This window comes from Oculina patagonica, chromosome 5, assembly GCF_052425735.1.
Source record: "Oculina patagonica isolate OP01 chromosome 5, crgOcupat, whole genome shotgun sequence".
NCBI classification, from domain to species: domain Eukaryota; kingdom Metazoa; phylum Cnidaria; class Anthozoa; order Scleractinia; family Oculinidae; genus Oculina; species Oculina patagonica.
The window spans coordinates 9,322,130-9,345,612 of record NC_135762.1 but is presented as its reverse complement, the minus strand read 5'-3'; the positions used below and the strand labels follow the sequence as shown (position 1 = coordinate 9,345,612).

The 23,483-nt window shown below is 40.3% G+C and overlaps 1 protein-coding gene across 1 annotated transcript; it reads left to right on the top strand.

The window, feature by feature from the left end:
- The first annotated feature begins 3 nt into the window (after window positions 1-3).
- On the top strand, window positions 4-23,011 carry LOC144655366 (gem-associated protein 5-like). The gene is made up of 27 exons (XM_078515605.1): window positions 4-330; window positions 960-1,014; window positions 2,452-2,578; window positions 3,508-3,647; window positions 5,741-5,975; window positions 7,096-7,237; window positions 7,498-7,710; window positions 8,224-8,309; window positions 8,561-8,634; window positions 8,935-9,062; window positions 10,681-10,754; window positions 11,233-11,360; window positions 11,947-12,027; window positions 12,311-12,459; window positions 12,954-13,128; window positions 13,609-14,067; window positions 14,615-14,749; window positions 15,185-15,310; window positions 16,093-16,230; window positions 16,585-16,732; window positions 17,341-17,460; window positions 17,559-17,643; window positions 18,141-18,266; window positions 18,856-19,003; window positions 19,540-19,739; window positions 20,170-21,441; window positions 21,959-23,011. The coding sequence occupies exons 1-27, from the start codon at window positions 22-24 to the stop codon at window positions 22,172-22,174; spliced, it is 5,289 nt and encodes a 1,762-aa protein (XP_078371731.1). The 5' UTR covers window positions 4-21; the 3' UTR covers window positions 22,175-23,011.
- Window positions 23,012-23,483: the final 472 nt, after the last annotated feature.

Sequence of the window (23,483 nt, the reverse complement as noted above, 5' to 3'; positions counted from 1 at the left end):
TTCGCGGCTTTACAATCCAACATGGCCGCTGATGCGTCGAAGTTCGTTCTTGCCGCTTCACCAAACTGGTACTGCAGTTCTATTGCGGACTGTAGTTTGAACAGGATATATGCATTTGGTGCCAGAAACTGCGTTTATCTTTTAGACGTCAGTTCGACAACGCCTGTATTTGAGGGTCAGCTGGCCGGCCATGCCGAGCGAGTCACGAGTGTGTGTTTTTCAAAACACAAGCTTCACGCGAATTTTCTAGCGAGCGGCTCAGACGATAAAGCGGTGAAAATTTGGGACGTGGAGACGAAGCTTACTCTGTTGGAGCATAAGGCGCATAACGTAAGGTTTTCTCAACAAAATAAGCCTAAATTTTATTTTAATTTTTCATTATTTTTTTTGACTTTTTACTTTATTTTTTTTTCTGTCTACTAGCTTCAAACCTAAAGATATAAAAATGCAGTTATAGTGGGAGTACTCACTTTTCATAATTAACAAGTTTTCTCATCAGGGAGTTTGTGAATAAGCAAGTTAAAATTGAGAATATGACCTTGACAGCAAAGGACATTGGAAAACATGAACAGCTGTCATTAGCTAATGGCTGCTACTGAACCCCTTCCCTGTCCCCCCCCCCCTTCCCCACTGGCACCCCACCCCATACAGCCTCTTTCAACCTCTTCTATATAATTTAAAAAATCAGAAGACTAGAGACAGTAACTTTGTTATTATAGACAACTCTTCACAGGGACAGCAGAACATTTTTCTAATTGAAGGGGGGGGGGGGTGACTTAGAGTGGGGGTTCTTAGTAAGTCTTTAGTTTTTCAGAAATATTGGGTGGGTAAAACCCTCCCCCCCCCAAAAAAAAAAAAAAAAAAAAACATGGAATAAAATTGACCAATCCTATACCGCCTGTGTACTATCTGAGAGAGTTACATGTGTAAAATTAATTCAAACCCTCTTTTTATTCCAGGCTAAAGTTACCTGCCTTACCTGGTCTCCTCTGATTACAGATCTAGTCATTTCAGGTGAGAATTTTTACTTGAGCTAGCTTATTCATAGTATAAGATATTTAGGTCCCTATCTCTGGGGAAAAGTGGACAAAGACCTTCGCAATAAGCCTTTGGGAATTTAAAAAGCAGTTCAGGCCAGTAACCTAACTGATGTGTTGGATGGACGATGCAGCTGCTATGCTTGCTCAACATAATAATAATATAACTAATTAAATTAAGTAATCTTGAAATCATTTTTAACTTATAAGAATTGTAAAACATATTTGTGTAATTTCAATAAATAATTATCTATCTATATATCTATTTGTATAATATTAGTATTTTTATATTTTATATTTCTATATTTACTTTAGTGTCCCCAATAAGGTATTTAGCTAAACACCCTGACACTTAAATAAGTAAAAACATTCTAGAGTAATAAATTGTTACAGGGTAATTGGTAACTAAACAGACCTTTCCCGCATTCCACTTCAGTACGTATGAACAATAGCACCAGATCGAGGTTCGGGTGGACATTTTCATACATTTCTTATATTTTTGTCCATCCTAACCTCAACTTGGTACCATTGTTTGTTGAATAATTTATGGGAAAGGTCTATTGTATGTTGCTGTTGAGAGCACTGTAAAACCTCTATATTCTATTGTATGTGTTGTGGTTTAATTTTGTCTTTGGTTTTAAATGTTTCAAACCAGTTTGGTTTTTGGTTTTCATTGTCTCATATTTATTTTCATAATCTGAAACAAAAGGAAATAAAAATCAAACTGGTTTGAAAAATTTAAAACCAAAGATAAAATTAAACCACAACATATGCCCCAATTGCATGTGCATGTAAAAAGTGCAAATGAGGTAGGAAATTACCTCCTTGTCCCAGTTTAACAGTTTAAGGTTTGCCTTTCCACCTTAGTTTGTTAAAGATGATTTCCAGTCCGTACTGTGCAATCTCTGCCTGCAATGTTTGTGAGTCTCACAAACAGAAGAATGTTTACTAGCAAAAATAAAAATTCCGGGACAAAACTTACCTTTTTCTTCATTATTAACGCCAGATATCCTTGCAAAACAATAATAACGAGTAAAAGAAGCTCGGCGGTATTTTAAACGGACGTTTTAGCTCATCGTGAATTCTTGAACAAAACGATCCGTAATGGTGAACTAAAAAACTTCATGTACGCTATCACCGAAGTGTAACGTTTCAACAAATTCAAAACAAAAATGAAAACAAACCCTGAGTCTGCGCAGTACGGACTGGAAATCATCTTTAAGGTTGGGCTAACTAGAAAAGTCAATTAGTACCTTCCCCTATGGCTATCTATCCCTACCTTCAAGAGCATGTGCATTTTTTCATAACTCCACATAAAAAAAATGCTTCATAAATGTGCCTCAAAATAACCAGTAATTCTCATGCCCATTCTTATTTCCTGCGATGACAATATACACATGTATTTGACTTGTAGGTGATGAAAAAGGGCAGATTATTGCATGGAGATATGCAGAAGAGAATCTGTTTGGTAGTTGCCCTGTCCAGGAGCATATCTTCTCCATAGCACTTTCTTATCTTTCAGAAAGTGAACTAGCTGTTGGGTGAGTTGCTTGACTTAACATACTGTAAACCATGATGGGAGGCTATTAGATGTAGCTTACAGATGGCAATGTTCAATTGACTGTTGTAAACCGAAATCAAAGTAATCACCCTTACCAATCACAAAGGACACATCAGACAATCCAGTGAACCAATCAAAACTCAAAGCAATGCATGTAGCTGGGGTCAAGTGCAAGAAAATGTGCAAATGAGCCGCATTTGGTTTTACTTCTGATTGGTAAAACAAAATTCTTAAACCAATCCCAGGGGTTTCAATAAAACTTGAGGTAGGCAGCTGGTTTAAGAAGAGTAACTGGCTATTTGTTAAAAAAATCTTGTTGCTTGATTAATTCAATTAAAGAGAAAAGTAGCTGACTTGTTTGAGAGAAGTACTTAGAATGAAGTAGCCAACACTTTTTGTCAGCCATCAGTGCTTATTGAAAGCACTGCAATCACAAAGTGTGACTTGACATAGACCCTTTCGCTCCCCATGGAGCATAGGTCCACGGAAACCACTGCTCGCCATCTTTGTCTGTTTTGGGCTATCCTTTCAAGCTGCCACCAGGTGTAGCTTGCTTTGCTCGCCTCGTCGTCTACCGTCCTCCTCCAGCTGTTTCTGGGACGGCCTCGGCTCCTCTTCCCCTGTGGGTTCCATCTCAGTGCCTGCTTGGTGACATTGCAGTGTAGAAATGCAAAAATAAAACACAAATTATTTTCAACACTTAAGTGAAAATTGCTCTGACTAACTATTTTGAGATAAAGTTAAGTCATATTTATTTGTCTGTCTGTCTGTCTGACTTCTAACAATCAGTCAGTCAGAGTGTCTGTTGTGAATATTTGTTGTGAATATTTGTGGAGAATCAGGCTCTGTACTCTAGATTACAGATAAATTACTGTTTCCAATGATTTTTAAATTGTTTCTTTTCAAAAGGTATAAGAGTGGTCTGATAGCTGTGTTGAATGTTAATGTGAGTGATGGAAGGATCTCTATGGTGCACAAGCTGCAAGGACATTCCAGTGAAATTCACAGTCTTGCCTGGTGTCCGACTCCCAAGGAACACATTGATTTTGGTGAGTTTTAAGGGCTGTTAACAGTGTGAGCATGAGCATATAGTGCCACATGAGGATAGATTGAATAGCAGCAGCCATAGCGGCAGTTGTTTGCTCTTGATTGGGTAATTGTGACGAACAGCTCCCCTTAATCGACTATCGGTCGTCTGTCAGCCATTTGTTGGCTGACTTTTGGTCGTCTGTCAGCAACTGTTAGGGGTTTGTTGACTGACTGTTGGCTGTTTGTTGGCTGACAGTCAGCTGTTTGTTGGCTGACAGTCTTGGCTAAAGCACAGGCCAGCTGTCGACCAACAGTTGGCTGAAAGATGGCCGCCAGTCCTTGAAGTGTCAGAAAGATGTCGGTAAGGTATCAGTAACTCATCAGTAATATGTAGCTCTATGATGTTTTTTCTAAGTTTTCTATTAAGGTGGCTCAACTGGATTTTTTAGGGGTAACACTGCTCAAGTTTGACTTGAATACCCGAACAATTTTCCGAAACATGCTTGTATTGCTTAAAAAATTGTAACAGCATTAGTCGGGCTATTGATGTCAAGGGCCTCTGTCCAGAATGAAAACGAAAGCTATTATTCTGTAGATATTGTCATTGCTATTCTCGCCCTAAGGCAGATTAGCATGCTTTGGAAAATGTTTCGGAAAGCAATCGAGCGTCCTGTTTAATGCAAATGAATTTTTTTACTGGAGTGGTGCACGAAGATATGAAACTTGAAAACGATACCCGTGAATAAGGGGGACACTCGCTTGTAAACATGAAATCTGCGAGAAAAAAATCAGTATATTGAAGGCCCAATTTTACTGCCTTAAATGTTTTCAATGAGCTTGAAACTTGCAAGCTTTATCAATAGATGACAAACCTCGAGTTTGTCAAATTTAAAAAAAAAATCATCGAGCGGTTTTTAATTTATTATCACTTTTGTAGGCATAGACCAAAAAATAAACGAAAATGGCAACAAGAGCACCAGAACGCACGCTCATCAAATTCTTTTTTTCTCGCAATCGACCAAAGCAATCCCCACCACTGTTTACACGCGATTTTAAATGAAATCAAACTACCATAAGATGAAATTGCAATTCACAGGCGCGTCGTTTTCTTTAGATATTACCCCATTTTCTCGTTAGTATGTTTTTGACTGTTTTTATTGCCCCGAAAACTTCATCCCCAAATATTTCGAAAACGCTCTCATAGAATTTGTTCAAACTTTGCCAACATCGAGGCAGCTATGTGTGGTACAAGCTCCTTTGAGCGATTTTCGTAAAAATCTCCTGGTGCTGAGTAATACGAGCGAAAGTAAAAGATGTAATGACGTCATTTCGTGGCTATGGCAACTCCGATGTCAATATAACACTGATCATAAAAAAATTTCATCTTTATCTAATACAACTGTGGCGATCGTTTTTCGATAGCATTGTTAATGGCGACGTAGTTAATTCTCAAACTTTAGCAGTGTTACCCCTAAAAAATCCAGTTGAGCCACCTTAATACTGCACCTGAGATGTATTACAAATTGAAAAGAAAGGTACCGTATTTATTCGATTAAGCGCATTGGGCGCTTATTAAATTTTTAGACCTTGAGAGTGGGCGCTTATTTGAGGTGGGCGCTTATTCGAGGCTGGGCGCTTATTAAAATAATGTTCATGGTTTTCAGCAAATAGTAAATTTATTTTTGTAACAAAACAGTAAATAATAACACAACGTGGAGATGTACCAAAGCAGAATTTTAACTGTTCATTGAAAGTTTCTGTAAAATACTAAGAAAACTCGGTCATGGGGGAAGTCTTTTTAGTAGTACTTCGTCAATTTTCAATAATCAACACTCCTCTTGTGCACTTCAGTTTTTTGTGGGGTGGGGGTGGGCGCTTATTCGAGGCTGGGCGCTTATTAAAGGTTGGGCGCTTAAACGAATAAATACGGTATATCCGCCTTAGTTTTGGTAATCTGTTGCGCAACAGTTGACCAACAGTCAGTGGAGGGGAGCTGTTCATCACAATTACCCTTGATTGGCAGAAATATACTTTGGCAACCCAGTTAACTGTTATCAGAAAGGTGTCAGAAACATTAGTGGGTGACAACAGCATGATGCCAATGCTATTTCAGGTCCACTGCAAGACAAGGCTACAGCTGCCAAAGGACACCTGATAGTGTCTGGCTCTAGGGACCAGACAGTAAGATTATGGGACGCAGCTCATGGCAAAGTCCTGTCCATCAAGCAGCTGCCAAAAAGATCATCACGGAAAGACAAGTACGATTCTTATGGTCCCAGGGACAGGTTGTGGCTTAGTGTCTGTTGGCCTGTAGCATCACCTGGTCATGTTATTTCAAGCAGCCAAGGGTAAGTTCCGTAAAAACATGTATATATGGGTTTTCACCCTCGGTAATAAAACCATAATTTTTGCTTGATGACATAATAAAGTAATAAATGTTATTGGCTGTGATTATAGTTTCAAGACAATTTTTTTAAAAACTTACACCCATGAGATTTTCTAAAGCTGTTGCCAAAATTTTCTTTATAGATATTAATGTCAGTGATATACTTTAGGTGATTCTATACTTGTGAGTCCACCGAGAGGCTTGTTCACGCGTTCATCACAAGCAGGCTGGATTATTGTAATAGTTTATTGTACGGCGCTCCTGAGCATCAAATTAAGAAACTTCAAAGAGTCATGAATGCCAGTGCACGATTAGTTTACCGCGCACCTAAGTATTGTCACATTACTCCTTTACTACGTGAACTCCACTGGTTACCAGTGCGCTTTCGCATTGATTTTAAGATTCTTCTTATTACATTCAAGATACTTCACGGTGTAGCGCCTAGCTATCTTAAGGACCTAGTCTCTGTCTTACCGGCCTCACATTATCAACTATGCCGTAACAATAGTGGTATATTGTTAGAAAGACCTCGGCTGAAAACGAAAAAGACTTTGGGAGATCGCGCGTTTTTGATAGCTGCCCCATTCTTATGGAACAGTCTTCCTCTGCCAATAAGACAGGAAACATCCATCGAGTCTTTTAAACGTTCTGTCAAAACATATTTATTTAGAAAGGCTTTTAGTTAGATTTGTTATTCATTTGATTTAATATTGTGATTCTTAATTTTACTTTTTACTACCTTTCACTATTACTCTGGAAATTTTAATATGTAAATATTGTAATTTTAAATTCATTTTCTGTGTAACTTTTTTAATTTAGTTTAATAATAATTATTGTAATGCGCTTTTGAATATTTTTATAGAAAAAGCGCAATATAAGTTTTAAATATTATTATTATTATTATACTGTAAGGTAACATTAATTTTAGTGCCCCACTCTACAATGTACATATCACTTATTAAAAATGGAGAATTTTCTTTTCAAATTTTGTCAAACTTTTTATGCAAATTTTGAATGGAATATTCTGAAAAAACTACTCACCCTGATGAAAGTACAATAAGTTCTCTGTTTATTTTACATAGTGGTGAGCTGTTATTGTGGGATCTGAGCAAGGAAGGAAAAGACCAGCATCAGACATTTGGTATGGGCCACTCCAGAATTGTGTTCAACATTACCTGTGATAGCGCCGGGACTAGAGTGATGACTGTTTCCATGGACAGACAGGTACAGGGAACATAAAATACGTAAAAAATATTTACAAAGTAAACTTTCTTTGCCGAGTTGCAACTGATATCAAATTTACCCTTCAATATTGATATGTTGTCATTTAAACAGGTTTAAGCAAGTAAAAAATAAAAGTAATGAGGAAAGGATTATTACATGTATCATCAGGATGATATACCACAAAAGAATGAATTTCTCTGAGCTAATATCAAAAAAGTATCTAGCCATCATTAAAGAATGAAGTAATTTTTGCCTTGCAGATTATAATCTGGGATCCTGAACATTTGCGAAGTCTCCACACCCTTCCCACCCTGGGTGGTTTTGCTTACTCACTGGCCATCTCCCCCTTGGATCCTGGCACACTGGGGGTAGGAGTTGGGGACAACATGCTTCGGGTTTGGCAAACAGCATCATCTGTGGGACCGTATGAAGCCTTGGTCTTATGGCAAGGAATCAAGTCGAAAATTATGGTGGTAAGTAAACTCCAAGGGTCGCTACAACAGGTTATGTGTTTTAAACTAAGTTTTGAGATGTTTAAAAACTTCCAATCTACCTGGACTAAAGCAGAGCCAAAAGTGATGATTTTGATATATGTATGTGAGGATTTCAACAGGAAGTCAGGATAGCAAATGAATTAGCAGGTAATGAAAATGCATTACAGTATCAAGACAAACTTCCAATCACATGCAAGGCTTTGTGGTATGCGTTATGAAATTTTTTTCTGTTATTTCACTCTTACTAGAATTGTGGGCTAAATTTATTTCTGGCATCCCTTCCTGGAGTACATGAAGTTTAAGTTTTTGAAATGGAGGGTGCAACAAAATTTGTTTACTTACTGTTTTCTTACTGTTAAGTATGTACTTGTCATCAGCAATAAATACTGCGGGGCAGGGGGGGGGGGGACAAGTTCACACACAACACACCGGCACTGCAGAATTGCTTTCATTGATAACTTTTTTATTGTTTTGTTCCTGTGTTTAATGTAGGTAAAATGGCATCCAAGCAAGGAAGGACTTCTTGCATTTGGAACAGATGATGGACAAGTTGGAATTTATAATATCATCTCTAAAAGGTACAGTACTGTCAGTACAATTTTAACATGCATCTTACTGGTGTGCAGTTAAAATGTGCGTGCATCTTCTTTCTGGTGTTTTGAGCGTTCAACATTTTGTTGAACACCACATGTATAATTCCAGGGTTAGTAACATTGATAAAATGTTCTTCGGGGTACCTTTTCTCGCACTTCAGATTACATAACCTAGTCAATAAAAAATTATCATTCATCAGATACTCAGAGTATATTTGTTTTTTGTTTTGCTGTAGGCCAGAGATTTCTGCAACATACCGCAAGAGGACAGTGTATTCTCTATCTTGGGGTCCTCCTTGCCCCAAAGAAGGTACATGTACTTCTACTCAAAAACAAAGTAAAATGCAGTACAGAATGGCTAGAATGAGTGATATTAGCCATTTACTCACTAGAAATTTCTACCGGTAATCACTCTGGACACAAGACAGTTGGTACATCTGTCTGTACAGTTACAGTTACAGTTTAGTTTGTCTCAAAAAACGGTCCTTATTTCACATAGAAAATGTTCAACAGGATCCTGCCTATCCTAAAGAATTAACAACATTGTTTACCTACGTTTGTCCAAATAGGTTATAATTTAGTATAACAAAACAGCTTTTGGTTCATTTAGGGGACAGGACCACGCTTTATCTGTACAGCTGTGCAGGAGATGGGAGTGTCCTTCATCACAAGACTGGACATTTTATGGACGATGCTGTGGATGTGAATGCCCTGATCCTGAAAACAAATAAACTCAAGGTAACTGCATGTATGTACATTATCCTATAGTTTCCTTGGGAGTGACTTGTCGTCAATTTCTCCTTTCCCGCAGTTTTATCGTTGACATGGTATTTCTGTTAGAGCTCGACATACCCTTTGTGTTGCAGAAACAGAGCATCTAGGGGATGGGTGAAGGGTGTGCGCACCCCTCCACACCCCTTCCTGCGGCTTAGGTCGTGTTCTATTGGGATCAACCATTTTAGGTTGGTTGGGTTGGTTGTGTTTTTTCGTGTTCTTTTGAGAAAGAACCGTTTTTGGTTGGTTTGGTTGATCAACTTTTTCAACCGGCATCAAACCAGGTTGAAACGGTTGAAAAAGTATTGGTAGCGACCGCTCTCATGCTCGCGACACTCGTAAACAACAAAAAGATGGCGAGTTTCGCGAGTTTCTCGTATAAACCACTTGACAGGGAGGAGGTTCAGGAATTAATGGCCGCCCAAATTGGCGAAAATGCAGCTGTCCCAGGCTGTTCGACAGGCAGCAGCAGTGAGTCCGGAGGTTTCATGCGCTGGACGGACGAAAGTGCAAAACTTCTCATCGTGTGCACGAACCCAAATTTTCAGATGTGAGTCTGGCAAATTTGTCACAACTTCTTCCACATATTCACGAATACGAACAGCAGGTGTTCGTTCGTTGTCTAAAAAATAACGCTGCTTATCCCTTTAGTTCATCGTCGGATTCATCTTTAAAAATATCTTCTTCTAAGACTTCGGAAAGTACAAAGGACACAACAGCACGACCACCGGCCGCCATGTTTACCTCGGCGTGTGAACGTGGAAGTCTGGTAATGACTATTCCCAGGAGTTACCGCGTTTCAACCGAAAAAGGTTGGAAAAGTGTTCTATTGGGAAACGTCAACCGTCCCAACCAAAACCGGTTGTGGTTGAAACGGTTGACCCCAATAGAACACGACCTTAGTTTTCGCTTTTAAAATTGTTTACGTCACCAGTCAGTTACGCCATTCCTTAGTGGTGCACCCCTTCCTAAGAAAAATCCTGGATCTGCCCCTGTGCATCACAAAAAAGAACTGTAACTTTATCGCCTGATGAAGACTAGCAGTATGCAGTCGAAACGTCGCGATCTCCATCACACGTGACTTCGTCGTGAGACAAACGAAAAATAATTTATTATTGTACTCTACCACGATGAATAACCACAACATTTTTTACGATAAAAAAGAACTGGTTGTGAATAACAAAAGCCGCAGAACACGTCAGAGGAAGCGCGTGTTCCGAACACGTTCAAGTCTTCGCGTTAAAATTGTGTTAAAAACGCGCGTGCAATGTTCACTTATTTCTGAGCTGTACTGTACAGTCACATTGCCAAGCAGCAAGGTACAAGAATAACGAACAATAACGATAACGATAAATCATTAAGACCTTAAATACAATTAAAGTACTGCTAAGGGGACTCACACGACATTCACGTAAACCAGTATTTAAGATCTTTTTATCTGTTTATACTAATTTTTTTTAACCTTTTGTAAATAAAATTTTGTCTATGTCTAAGTTTCTTAGAAAATCCATGTAGGTACCCTTTTAACCTTCAGATGAAGGATGGCAGTACTTTTAATGTCTTTTCTTATTAACACGAACAGCACAAGCCTTTTGGTCGAACAGATGTGTCATGGAACCCAGATGGATCTGTGCTGGCTCTGGGTAATGAAGATGGGTAAGTTTTTTTTTAAATCAAGTGATTCCACATAATATTTTTTACTTCTTTAGCATTATCCTAATAGGGGGGGGGGGGGGGGGGGGGCTAAATGTTTGAAACGTCTCACCGTTTAAATAACAAACTGTAGCTACTTCTGTACCCCATAACAACTCCAAGTGAATTATCAATTAGCAATGATTCATTCTTGCTTTTGGCATAAAACTTTATCGCACTTTCCCCCTATTCTTTCTCTGCCTTGTGTATAAAATTCACAGTTTGATGGGGCAGCCTGACCAAAAATGCCGGGGATGGTCTTTGCTGAACTAGAATCCCTCGCAGGGGAGTGCAGTCACTAATCGCTTCATTCTTGGAAATCTGAGTTAATCACCAGGCCAAGCCCAAACTGTATTTGTCAAGTGACGAAACTTCTCATTAAAGAATCTCTACTCGCTGTAAGTTGGGCAGTCAAGTTTCAGAGACTGTTTTATCTTTTAAGGTCAATTGAGGTGTATATACCGCCAGACTTGATGCAAGTTGGGATTATTATCACGCACAAGAAAAGCATCACCACCCTTGTGTGGCATCATGGCTATGGAGACCTCACCACACCAGGCAATACTGCAGGTATATCGAGAAGCACTGAAGTACACCCGCTTCCGGCGGCGGCGTGCTATGCTACGTCTCGCACTTTTCGCTCCTGTCTTACGCTTCGAAAATCGCGTCCTGCACATCACTCTCGTATCTCCCATTTACCTCTCGTGTCTGTCACGTCGCGTTCGTGCCTCACACTTCGCGCTCGTTTGTCTTCACATTCGCATCTCGCACTTTGCGCTTTTGTTAGTCTCTCACTCGATATATGCGTTTTGTTCATTGCGTTCTTGGTTTCGTACATCTCACTCGTGCCTTGCACTTCACGATCGTGTCTTGCACTTAGCACTGGTATCTCACACTTCGCACTTTTGCCTCTTCAGTTTCAGCGCGCTCGTGTTTCATACATCAAGCTCTTTTCCCGCACAACATGTTTGTCTCTCGCACATCATGCGTGCTCATCGGATCGTGTATTGCGCCCGTGTCTTGCACTTTGCGAAGTGCGAGACGCAAATGCGATTTGCGAGAATGAGCTCTGGTTTTGCGCTCTTTACCACGAAAATCCCGTTAAAAGAAACTGCCTGTCATGTATGTTACTTACCTACTGTGTTTATCTTTGTAGAAAATGTCAGCTGCAAGTATTGGCTGGCCTCTGGGTCTAACGAGTCAGCTATTCACGTCCATGATCTTTGCAAATTGTTAGGTAGGTGCTCCTTTTGTTTTGTTACAATGTAGCCGCATCTTTAGTATTTTCGTATGATTTTAGCTATTCGTTTTTCAAAAAAAAATGACTTCGCGCTTCCACATAACATAAATGCTTCATTAAACCACGGTCCAAGATCCTTGCGTTCTCAGTGTTTACATGGACTCTTACTCTTCTCTGCTCATGATTGCACGCGTCGCTTCTCAAAACCAGAGTAACTCTTCTTTTCTAGGCGAAGGCCTTTTTTTTGTTTCAATTCCAGGCCTTGTTTTCCTCTCCACAGGTGATTCGTCCAGCTCTTCATCCCGCTCTGCTCCCATAACCGAGTGTTTTCGTCAGCTGGCAGGACACTCGGGTCGAGTCACTGGTTTGAGTTGGAGTCCTCATCAGTCTGAACTGCTTCTGTCTTGTTCTTATGATGGAACCGCCCAGGTAAGGGGGGACTGAGGGGGTAAAATTGGAACTGGAATTGGGAAAATTTTCCCGGGAAAATAGAATTTGGATCACTGGGACTGGGAATCACAAACAAATAAACGATAGAACTGGACTGGGATTTGGAAAATCGAGAAAACAGTAGGCTGGGAAATGGGATTTGGGCAAAATTTGGGCTGGGAAATGGAATTTCATACCCCCCCCCCCCCCCCTTTTAGGACCCTCACGTTAAGCATACCCAAAAAGAAGGTTTTATCTTGACAGCAACAATAACAAAAACAACAACAACAAACAGTTTTCTTTTGTACAAAAGTTTAAGAAATAATTGGCGAAAGTAATTTAAATTTAAAGCGCTCCGTATTGCCAAATGCGGACCGGTCAGGAAACCAAGGAGAATGCTTCTTTTCACCTTGGAGCAGTTTGCCAATAAGTATTCATTCAGTACTGTGACTAAGCTGCATAATTCTTAAGAAATGAATTGCTCCTGCTCGTAGGTCTGGGATGTATCTAAAGGAGAAGCTCTGTTCAACTTCCGTGGCCACAGCAGCCGTGTGATGTGTGTAGTTTGGAGTTATCTTGATCCTGACTTGGTGTACAGCGGCGGCGAGGATGGCACTGTACGTCCGTGGAGACCGTCACTACAACAGCATCGACAGCCACCCGTTTCAGGTTAGTAATTTGTTGAATAGATAATAATTAATTCCTACAGGAGGTCGCGCGAGCTCGAGTACAATTCGTGATTAATCGGAATGAGTGATATTTAACGTCAACTAGTAACATGAATTTTGGAAGTCTTCGGTTCAACTTTGAACATCTTTTGAAGTCTTTAGCTCAACTTCGGATACTTCGGAATACGAATATTCGGACGATACGGGGTCCACTTCGGAAATCTTTTGAAGTCTTTGGCTCAACTTCGGAAATCTTTGGAAGACTTCACGCCAACTTTGGAAGACTTCGTTTCAACTTCGAAAAGAAGAGTAATAGGGGTACTCATAGATAGTACAATTTGGGATTTATTATACTGCTCTCATCCAAGCAGAATCCAGAATTTTGTCGAGTGTACTATAAAATAGTTAATAGACATTTGATTAGTTAATTAATTAATTAATTAATTATTAAATAACGTGCACGTCCATTTGTTTTTTGCAGATAAGAAAGCAAGCCATTCTGCAAGTAAATCGTCCAAGAACAAGAAGGGCAAACAAAAAGGAAAAGGGAAGACGGATTCCACAGGAAAGGAATCTTGGCGACAGGAAGCAGTGCCCAAACTTGAGCAAAGACCTGTGGATGAAAAACAAGCTGCAGAGAGCTCGGGTGATTATTCCAAAGAAACAGAATCCACCTCTTCCATCCATAGCACAGAAACCAAACAAACATCAGAGACAACTACAAGTGAAGAGGAACATATTGTCAAACCCCAGAACGGTGTGACAGAGAACAAAGTAGCAGTTACGGAAACTAAGGAAAGAGACGAGAAGAGAACGGAACCGAAAGCGGAAGTGACGTCAGGGAAGGAAGCGAATTTTGTTGATATGTGCAGTGCTAGTGAGAACGTAAAGTCTGATGTTGTTTTTAAACAAGAACAAGCTGTTCCTTTACGGCCCAGAGGTGAGTTTAAAATAATACAATGTGTACATATGTATGCCTTTCGTTGTTTAGAAGGGTACAAGTATCTGTGAAAATATACAAACGGATATTGTAAGTAAAGATCTTGTGGGCCGGTGTTAATACACCATGAAATTTAAAGTAATTAATCATGAGACTTTATTTTGAAACTTGGTTCTGCTAATGACGAATGAAGTATCATTTACGCAGAGAAAAAGCACAAGTAATACCATAACGTCCCCCCCCTCTCTTGTCCGGGCGGGGGGGGGGGGGGCGCCGCCGGGCCGCGCCGGCCCCCCGTCGTCCCCCCGCTCCCCCTTCCGGTCCTCCCCCCCCGTCGCCTTCCCCCCGGCCTCCGGGGCTCGTTAAAACACGACGAGAGTTCATGGAATTCATGATTCATTAATTACTTCCTGCGGTAGTTTTGAACTGAAAACGTACATCATTTTTTTTTCAAACGTAGATAGGATGACAGCAATTTAGAATTCATGTATTTAATCTTCCTTTAAAATTTTAATTAATTTAAACTATAATCTTTTGGATTTCCTAGTGTCACTAGAGACGGCCTCATCTTCCAAGAAAAAGAGGAAGGTGAAATCCATGTTTCCACTTTCTGCTATTGCGGACAGCAAATCCAAAACAGTGACACGAGAGGAATGTATTGAGCTGGCTAGGATGATTTATGGTAGGGTGCTCAAATCTTTAAATGATTCTCTTTATCCCGCACTCTGGCCACCCCAGCAAAATGATTGGTTTTCGTTTTGTTCACGTGGTCGACATTCCAGCCAGGTCTCGTCAATACCTAATAAGGTCAAAATCCGATCTCCGGAGACTGCCCCTTTTCTGAGTCGCTTTCCAGGGGATTTGTAGTGATTGGATCCATCGGATCGTCACGGAGATTTTCCATCTCTGCGTTCCATATTTTTTCAGCGCAGCCATCAGTGTTTGCCTTTAACCAGTTGTTCAAAGCCCAACTCGTCGATGGCCTTTAGCTGTTGGGTTTCTTCAGTCGCATCGAACCTTCCCTTAATTTCGAGCTACTATCTTGCTCGCTTTTGTTTGTAAAGTGAACCGTGCTCTTACATGATAAACCTTATTTTACAATCATTTTCGTTCACAGGTCAGGAACAGGGCAAATCAGGCCCTGTCGACTTGTCTTCACACGGGGCAGCTGGATCAGACGGGCTTGTCAACCTCGGCTTGTTCGCTGACAGGCGTAGTGCTTACAGAATGTTTGCTACAGAGGGTAACACTTAGTTTTGTTCGTTTCCTTGCTGTTGCTTCATTTTTCAACTCATAATAGCCCCAAGTTCATCACTTTTATCTGTAACGATATTCTCGGCATTTATTCTACGCTGTACAATAATACGTGTAAATCGTAGTTCACTATGGTAGAACAACACTATATAATGATTATGGGGAAAAGTGGAACAAGGATTACTAAGGTTGGAGGAGCATGAGGTGGATACCAACGACCAAAAAGGCAGAGAATAAGGCAAGAAAAATCAACAACAAATTTCACCCACATATGACTCCCAGCCAGACTCTAAGGTGGATTTCCACACGCGTCGCGCGCGGCGCGTCGGTCGGGCGTCCGCTCTCGCGCCCCCCACCCTGAGCTACTTTGGGGGGGGGGGGGGGGTGGGGAGTGGAAATACGAGCGTTTGCTTAGTTGCGGTTGCGTCAGACTATGAGGTGTCCCTTATTTTTCTCAAGTCGCCCGTCAGTCGAGAGGGCGTTCGTTTTTGCGCGTTCTCGACTCGACTGACCCCGAGAAAAGTGCGGGACTACTCGTAGCTTGCGGCTGTGTCATTTCCACCCCCGCAAACAGGCAGGGATGGCCAACCCTACTTCCTACCCCCAGCAATCAGATGAACTCTGGCAAACCCTAACCCCTACGGTACCTCCTGCAAACGGAGAAACTCTGGCAACTTGTTTCTCCGATTGATTCAGTGATAACTCGAGCCGGCAGATACAATATTTTGTCCTCTGACTAGTTCCTTTCTTTGCTGTCTTGTTTTTGCACAGGTCAGCACCACAAGGAGAGTGGTAACCTTGATTACAAGCTTCAGCTAGAAATCTGGAAAGGAAACCTGGGTGGAGCACTTGAAATGGCGGCTAACAGCAGGCAGCTCACGGACTGGCTTGTTGCTCTCAGTCCTCTTGGTAACGTTTACTATATTCAATTTAGCGTAAACTGCTCGTCCTCTCTACTCAAACATCTGCTCTTGGAAACTGGTTACCGTAGACTACGTGTAAATGCCTTTTAACTGCTAAAAACCCATTTATCAGCCTGAGCCGCATAGTAAAGACGGAGTTGAACTCGTCTCCGTACTCTTTAGATTCTTCTTCATCGGTAAATACTTAAAGATCTTTGCCCACGAGCTTAAGTAGAGGAAAGAGGCACCTCTTGAGAGTATACAATCTTATAATTGCATGTTAAAAGTTCATATTAAACTTGATTTAACTCGACATGTTTAATTCATTTGTTTAAGGTGTTATATTCTTTTGTTCTTTCAGCTGGACGTGACGTATGGTTGTCTACCACGCGAGCGTTTGCTGACCAGCTTGAATCGCAGGGTCAACATCAACGTGCTGTGCTGTATTACCTGGCTTGCCACGACACGTACAAAGCTATTGACGTATTTAAGAAACAGGCTATGTATAGGTACGTTAACGTGGCACATGGTGTCAGCAGGGGTTGCACACGTAGGTAGTGTACTATCTTAAGGGTCGGAGCTGTTACGCTATTCGTGCAGCTTGTCTTACAATTCATGCAAGTTGAACCAGAGTACTGTACTTTTCTTTCAGTTTTGCAGAGCAACATATTGCTCTAGGATGCTTTACTCTCCATACCCTGTTCAAAGAGATCTACTGTAATTTGTTAATGCAGAAATAAGAAGAACTGCAACCATTTTAGTTTGCGATGTTAGCAGGAAAGATCGTAAAACTGCATCACCAATCGGTATCAACAGTCATGGATCTTTTGTGTTGCACGAAGAAGTGTTTCGTTTCGAAGCAACGAGATTTTGGTAACACTATTGTCATGCGTCGTTATCAGACTTTAGACATGATTTTTGACAGAACTGCTCATCAAATAAAGTGTGTACTTGTATGAAGGTGTCTATTTGGTTTTTTTTTTTTGGGGGGGGGGGGGGGGGATGGTGCTAAGGAGAGTGTTCGAGAGGATAGATGACTTTTTAACAACCGAGGTACTACAGTCATCCGGTTGTATCACGCTTCTAATTTATTTTGCTCTTTTGTCTCTCTTTTTAGGGAAGCAATTGCATTGGCTAAGGTTCGGCTGTCACCTCTAGACCCAGTACTTTTTGACCTCTACAGCACCTGGGCCAGGAAACTAGAGACAGAAAATTCCTTTGAGCAAGCAGCTAAATGGTGAGACTGTAGTTACGACAATTCATGCGGAAATTTTCCTAACCAATCAAACGATACAAAACGTATCCACTGCGGTATTTTTCTTCTTTTTATTTCAGTTACTTGGCGGTTCATTCATCAGCTGATGCAGTGCGGGTCCTGTGTCGTCGCGGAGATCAGCCCTCACTAAAGACCGCACTTCAGGTATTGTTTGAACCTTTTGCAGTTCTTGGTGGATTCTGTGCCCGATATAGGGATAACAACAACTTAATCCATCTTGTCGTTACGTTTGTGCGACATTTTTCTCATGCGTTACTTAACATTTTTTTGTAACCAAAAAGGTGGCCAGAGATCCTGTAGTCTACACTTAGTTGATTGTCAATTAATAAAGACAGATTTTGAAAAGCTGATGTTTCGAGCGTTCTTACTTCGTTGGGTGTAATCTTAGTTGAGCAAAAGTTAAGCAACACAAATAAAGATAAGCCAGAAAGTTGCTTGTGGCGTGCTATATTTTCTACATTGGTTTCTAAACGTCATTTTGAAAACAAAATAATCATGATAGTACTGCAAGTAGCACTTTACAGAAAATCAGTAACAAATATACAGTTTGTTGTTTGGATGTACCTGGATCTCTGCAGATTTATGTACAATACTGTCGAATTATTACTTTTGTGTGTTGACTCACTTTATTAAATCTCAAGGTTGCTTTACTTTGCGGTGAACCAGAACTTGCCAACTCTCTCGCTCTCCGCCTCACGCATTCCTATTTAATGACGTCAAACTGGCAAGGATGTCATGAAATTTTAAAAGGCTGTCCTGGAGTCGAGGTAAGAATAGGTAACAACTCACTTGGTTGTGAATAGGGAAGATGCACTTCAAGTAATAAAAGTAATGGACAAAAGAGAAAATGAGACAAAGTCACTTCGTGACTGATGATTTGTAGAGCATTTTTGTAGAGTACATGAAGAGAAGATCCTCGCAGTTATGAACACAACTTAAGCAGTTGCGAAAAGAAAGCCTTAAAAAAACAGGCTTGCCGGGACTCGAACCCTGACCTCTACGATACCAGAGAGGTCAGGCTGCTTAAGTTGTGTTCATAACTGCGAGGATCTTCTCTTCATTTATTCTTCATCCGCAGTTCAAATATATGATTTCATATATTCATTATTTCATTGTAGAGTACGTTGAACGCAATTTATTGGTGGTAATATTGGTGCAATCCGTTCAAATCATGTCCATTTTTGACCATCCGTTGTCTTTTCTGTTTTCCTTCTATTTCTTTTGTAATTTTCTGCAGCTTAAACTATTGAGATGTCTTTCATTTTGAGCCACACTTACAGAAGTATCTACATAAGCGCGTTTTAGCTCTATAACAAAACGTTTTCATTGCTTGTTAATATTTTATTGTTGTTTCAGGCTCACATGTTGAATGTTTGTGTTCATGAACTGTTACTTGTGACGCTCATCGAAGAACAAACAATTGACCAAGACGCGTGTAAAGATTGTGAACGAACCAAGATAAGTTCCTTTCTTAGCAGTCATACAAATACGAGTGAACCATGGGGTAAGTTGAGTAAGCATTTGTTGCAGTTGTGTAGCAGCTCTCATAAGCTTGAAATTCTAGTGTTCCTCTAGTGTAGCAACTGCTATTGTGTTTGGTGCTTGGGGTTGTGCACTAAAAAGTTAATCTAGCAATAAATGAATTGTTCCTACGATTTAAGACTGAATTATATAAAGGGAAGGAAATGATAGAATGCGATTTCCTTAAGGAATACCAACTTAAACAAGATTCACCAAGCAGGTTGAAAAGTAGTCTCCTTCGCAGCCGTTTTGGGGAATGTCACGCAGCGTTGCGTGACATTCCCAAAAAAGACTGCAAAGGAGCCTAGTTGAAAAGGTAATCCTCGTATGGACAGTCTACGTATATTGCAATCCATTTCCATCCTCGCCATCGTTAGTCATCCTTTCTTCCAAATGCGTTCCTGTCATTTGTCGTGTACTGTTCCATAGAATCAAACCATTATTGTTGAGTTTCCTGTGATTTAGGTATCATCTTGGGCTTCTTGGAATCGCGCTTTTAACTTTTCGTGTTTGTTTTAGGAAAGTATTCGCACGTGGATGCCCTCAGCTGTAACTCGCCTTGGATTGCCAACAACACTCCTAGCAAGTGGTTTGTTGTGTGTGTTTTAGAGGGTTGGTATTATTCTGGCGCATTCAAGCCACACGAAACAGCTACTCTGTATGAGACGCTCAAGAACTATTACGAAACTATCTCGACTGGGACTGAAACTACTCTTGAGGTATAGTGTAATAGAGACTTTTATGTCGAGGCACTGTGAGGTGAATTCGTATCGTGTTATTTTTATTGTCTATAAGGTTTTGTTGTTGGTGGTGGTGTTATGGTTGATGATGATGATGATGATTAAATTTGTTTTTATTTTTTTTAAAAAAAAAAAGAAAAAATTTTTCCTTTTCCTTATTTAATTTTTTTTTTTAGAAAAAACCCGGGGGGGGGGCCCTTTTTTTTTAAAAAGGGCCCCCAAAGGAAAAAAAAGAAAATAAAGTGGGTTTTGGAGGCTAAAAAAAACACAACCCCAAAAATTGATATTGCTGAAAAAAACAGATAAAGAAGGATGAAAATAGAAATAAAAATTTGGAGCGAGTGTTGCAGTGTGATACGTTTTACAAAACGAAAACCATTGCAATTTACGCCTACTTTTTCCCTTTCAGATCTTATCTAGGATTTCTCTTGAAGTTACTCTTGGACTGTTGTCGGCGCTCAATGGTGATGTTTACAAAGCCTGTCAGTACTGGCTGCAGGCTTTGTCTCACTGTAACAAACACTGCCTGTTTGCCTTGCAGCGGCAACTGTGCTGTATGCTGCTGCCACACGGAAATGGATCTTTAGAAAAGCTACTCAGTTTAAGTCGTCAACTGCGCAGTGTGAATGCTGCTAATGAGCCAAAGAAAGGTCAAAGTATGGCGCAGTTGTTTCTGCATTTCCACGCTTTTTACTGCAAGGCTTTGTTGATTGATATATGGTATAGATGCCCTGATATACTGAGAATTTTTCAACACGATCAGGACGTATCTGTCGAGGTTAAAGTGGAATGCGAGAAAGACGACACTGGGACTGAGAGTACTGCAAAGTTGAAAGTGTCTGTAGATGATATGTTGACGGAATCTGAGCCGAGCGCGCTCGGAAATGCTTCGGCAATTTCCGATTATAGCCAGATCATTAGCGATGACAAAGTCGGTGAAAACGGAAAAGTTGGAGTTGGTCTTGCTACTGCTGATGGTGAAGAGAGTGAACGAAAAGTTTATCCAAAGGAATCGTTTTCATCACAACGTAGTCTTATTGGGAAACAAGACGTGAAGTCGACATTAATGAACATTAAAGCTGTTTTGCTTTCAGATCACCGCGTGAAAATCAACAATCTAAGGGAGCTGCTCACTGAGATCAGGAAAGCACTGCTGCTGAAGAGGTCAAAGCAATTCTTTCAGATGAACTCAACTAGCAGCAAATTAAACCAAAAGAAAAAGAAAGTGAAGGCACAACCTGCTCACGTGGCTCAGCCACTGGGCTTTTCCCCAAGCTCTAGCGAAGGCGATCCAGCAAGCGAGACGGCTAGCAGGAGCAGTCAAATTGAACCTGCACAGAGTACGCTTACTGAGCCAAGTGAAGATAATACTGCTGAACGTTCGGAGCCACTGGTAGAGGTGGTTGCATTAGATACAAAAGATGCAGTTTTGGGCAAAGAGAATAGCGAGGAAGGGGAGGAAAAGAAAGCAAGCGAAGGTGGTAATGAGTGTGCAACGTTTGGCGGGCATCCTGATTATCTTGGAGCAGTCCCAGGGAGTGAGATAACCACTAAAGATTTGACGACACCAGACGGGAAACTTCCAATCGATTTGAGATACATGACAAGTAGCACCAGCTTGGAATTACTGACAGAGGAGGAAGAACGGGTTCTAAGAGAACTCGAGCAGTTTGAGTTTAAGGTTTGTAACCTTTTTTTTTTTGCTGATCCCAATCTTCCTCTCAGACTACGCTTGTTTTTTGCTCTCTAGCGTCTTAACAATCGTATTGGAATAGTTTTAACTTTTTTTTTTTTTTTTTTTTTTTTTTTTTTTTTTTTTTTTTTTTTTTAACCCCCCCCCCCCCCCGGGCTGAGAAGGTAAAAAAAGCCCGGTCTGAATAGGATTAGGACTGTTCACAGTCGATCGATAAAGTAACCTAACGGCATGCCTAAGCCATTCAAAGGATTGTTGTCCCCTCTCAGCCGTTCTTCTAAATTCGTGGCATAATAAACCGCGCCTGGCTCAGTCCTAGGCAGAGTGCAGCGAGTGTGTCGATCTATCGTAGCCGCAAGAATGACAACATTGGTGAAAACATTGTAACCTTAGCGTGCCAGTGGTTTGTTATCGCTTCAAGTCCAACTGTGTATCTTGATACAATTTCGACAACTCACGGCGTATCTGACTGGCAATGTTTTTTTTGTTTGGTCTTATTTTCTAGGATCTTTCTTTCCCCTCGCCGTTGGAGTCGGCTTTGACAATGGGAAACCTTTGCGTTTGCTCAGAGGGTCTTCCTATACATGCTGCGGACCTACAAGCACTGAGGATTAATGTTCTACTATGGGCTCAAAATTATGCCCAGACGTCCACCGACCTTAAAGGAGTAAGGAGGTTAAGTCGTATGTATGACTTGAAGAGAGAGGTGTTAGAAGATTGATTTTTGGCAATACTTATTTGCCGTGGCTATCCCTACTAACTGTAACACTTGTATGATCAAGTCTGTAGTTAAAGTGCTGATAAGAAGTAAAAATGGCTGAATTAAAGCTTTTTGTTACTTTTGTGTTAACGAAAGAGTTTAATATCGAAAACAGTTACAAATATTTCACAACATTGTTTATCTTATATCTGACGTAACGTGAAATTTCATTTGGTTTGCTCTTGTCTCTTTTCGTTGACTGCCCTGCAACCTTTTTTAAAGAAAAAAAAAAACATGGCAAAAAATGTTATTGGCTGTTTAATTTTAAACCCATTTACCATTCAAGATCGTTATTTTGACAGGTCATTTCTTTTCGTGGATCTCTTAAGCCTAGTTTACACGAGCAATTTTTTATGGGACTCTTTTTTATATTAACGTCAGATAGGTGTTGATTTTTCCCTCTTCTTGAGGTGAATAACGGGAGAGTTGAGTTATCGAGGGAATGATACGCCAGTAGACTCCGCTGGGATTTCTTTATTCAGGTTTATCAACTAGTAGTAAGGTGGAGATGTTCTACAGGGAGTAAAAACTTATTTGTAAAACGCCTACCTAATGTGGGAGGAGTGATTTGACGTTACACCCGAAAGCGCCAAAATTAAACATTGCGCACTCTCAGCGTCACGCAGGGTTTTAGTCATTTCCTGTACGTAATGATTTCTAGGTGTTTTTCGCTGTTCAAACCCAAGTTGGAAAATCTTTGGAAACATTTATTCGGTTTACACAAACTTTTCCAGCAATTATTTTTTAAAAACTAAACAGAAAGTTTTCACATAAAAATAAAACTTTTAAAAAACACGCCACCCTTCCAAAGTTTTTTCCTCCCCATTGCCGGGGGTGCCGACACGGAATGATACAATGCTTGTAAAAATAAAAAATAAAAAAAAAGCTTAATACAATGTCAATAATTTTCGTAAAATTTGAATTTTGTAAAATTTATGCACTGTGAACTCAAAATGTTGGGTGAAGCATTTCACTGATTAAGATCTTGGCATGTAGAATTGTCCATCTTTGTCGAAAGGCTAGAATTGGAGACGTCCGAGTTTGTCAATCCAAAAGATTGCCTGCCGCCTGCCTCATGAACTAGTTGACGGTTTAATTTTTTTTCTTCGAAAAACACCAGTGTTGTTTGAGACAGAAACTCAGTGGTTCTTGATATTTTAGTCACTGATAGCAGAATGGAAATGCATTGAAAGATAAAGGAAGAAAGAACATGTATAAGAAAGAACATAATTTATAATTGATACCCAATAAATCAAATCTCGCCCTTTTC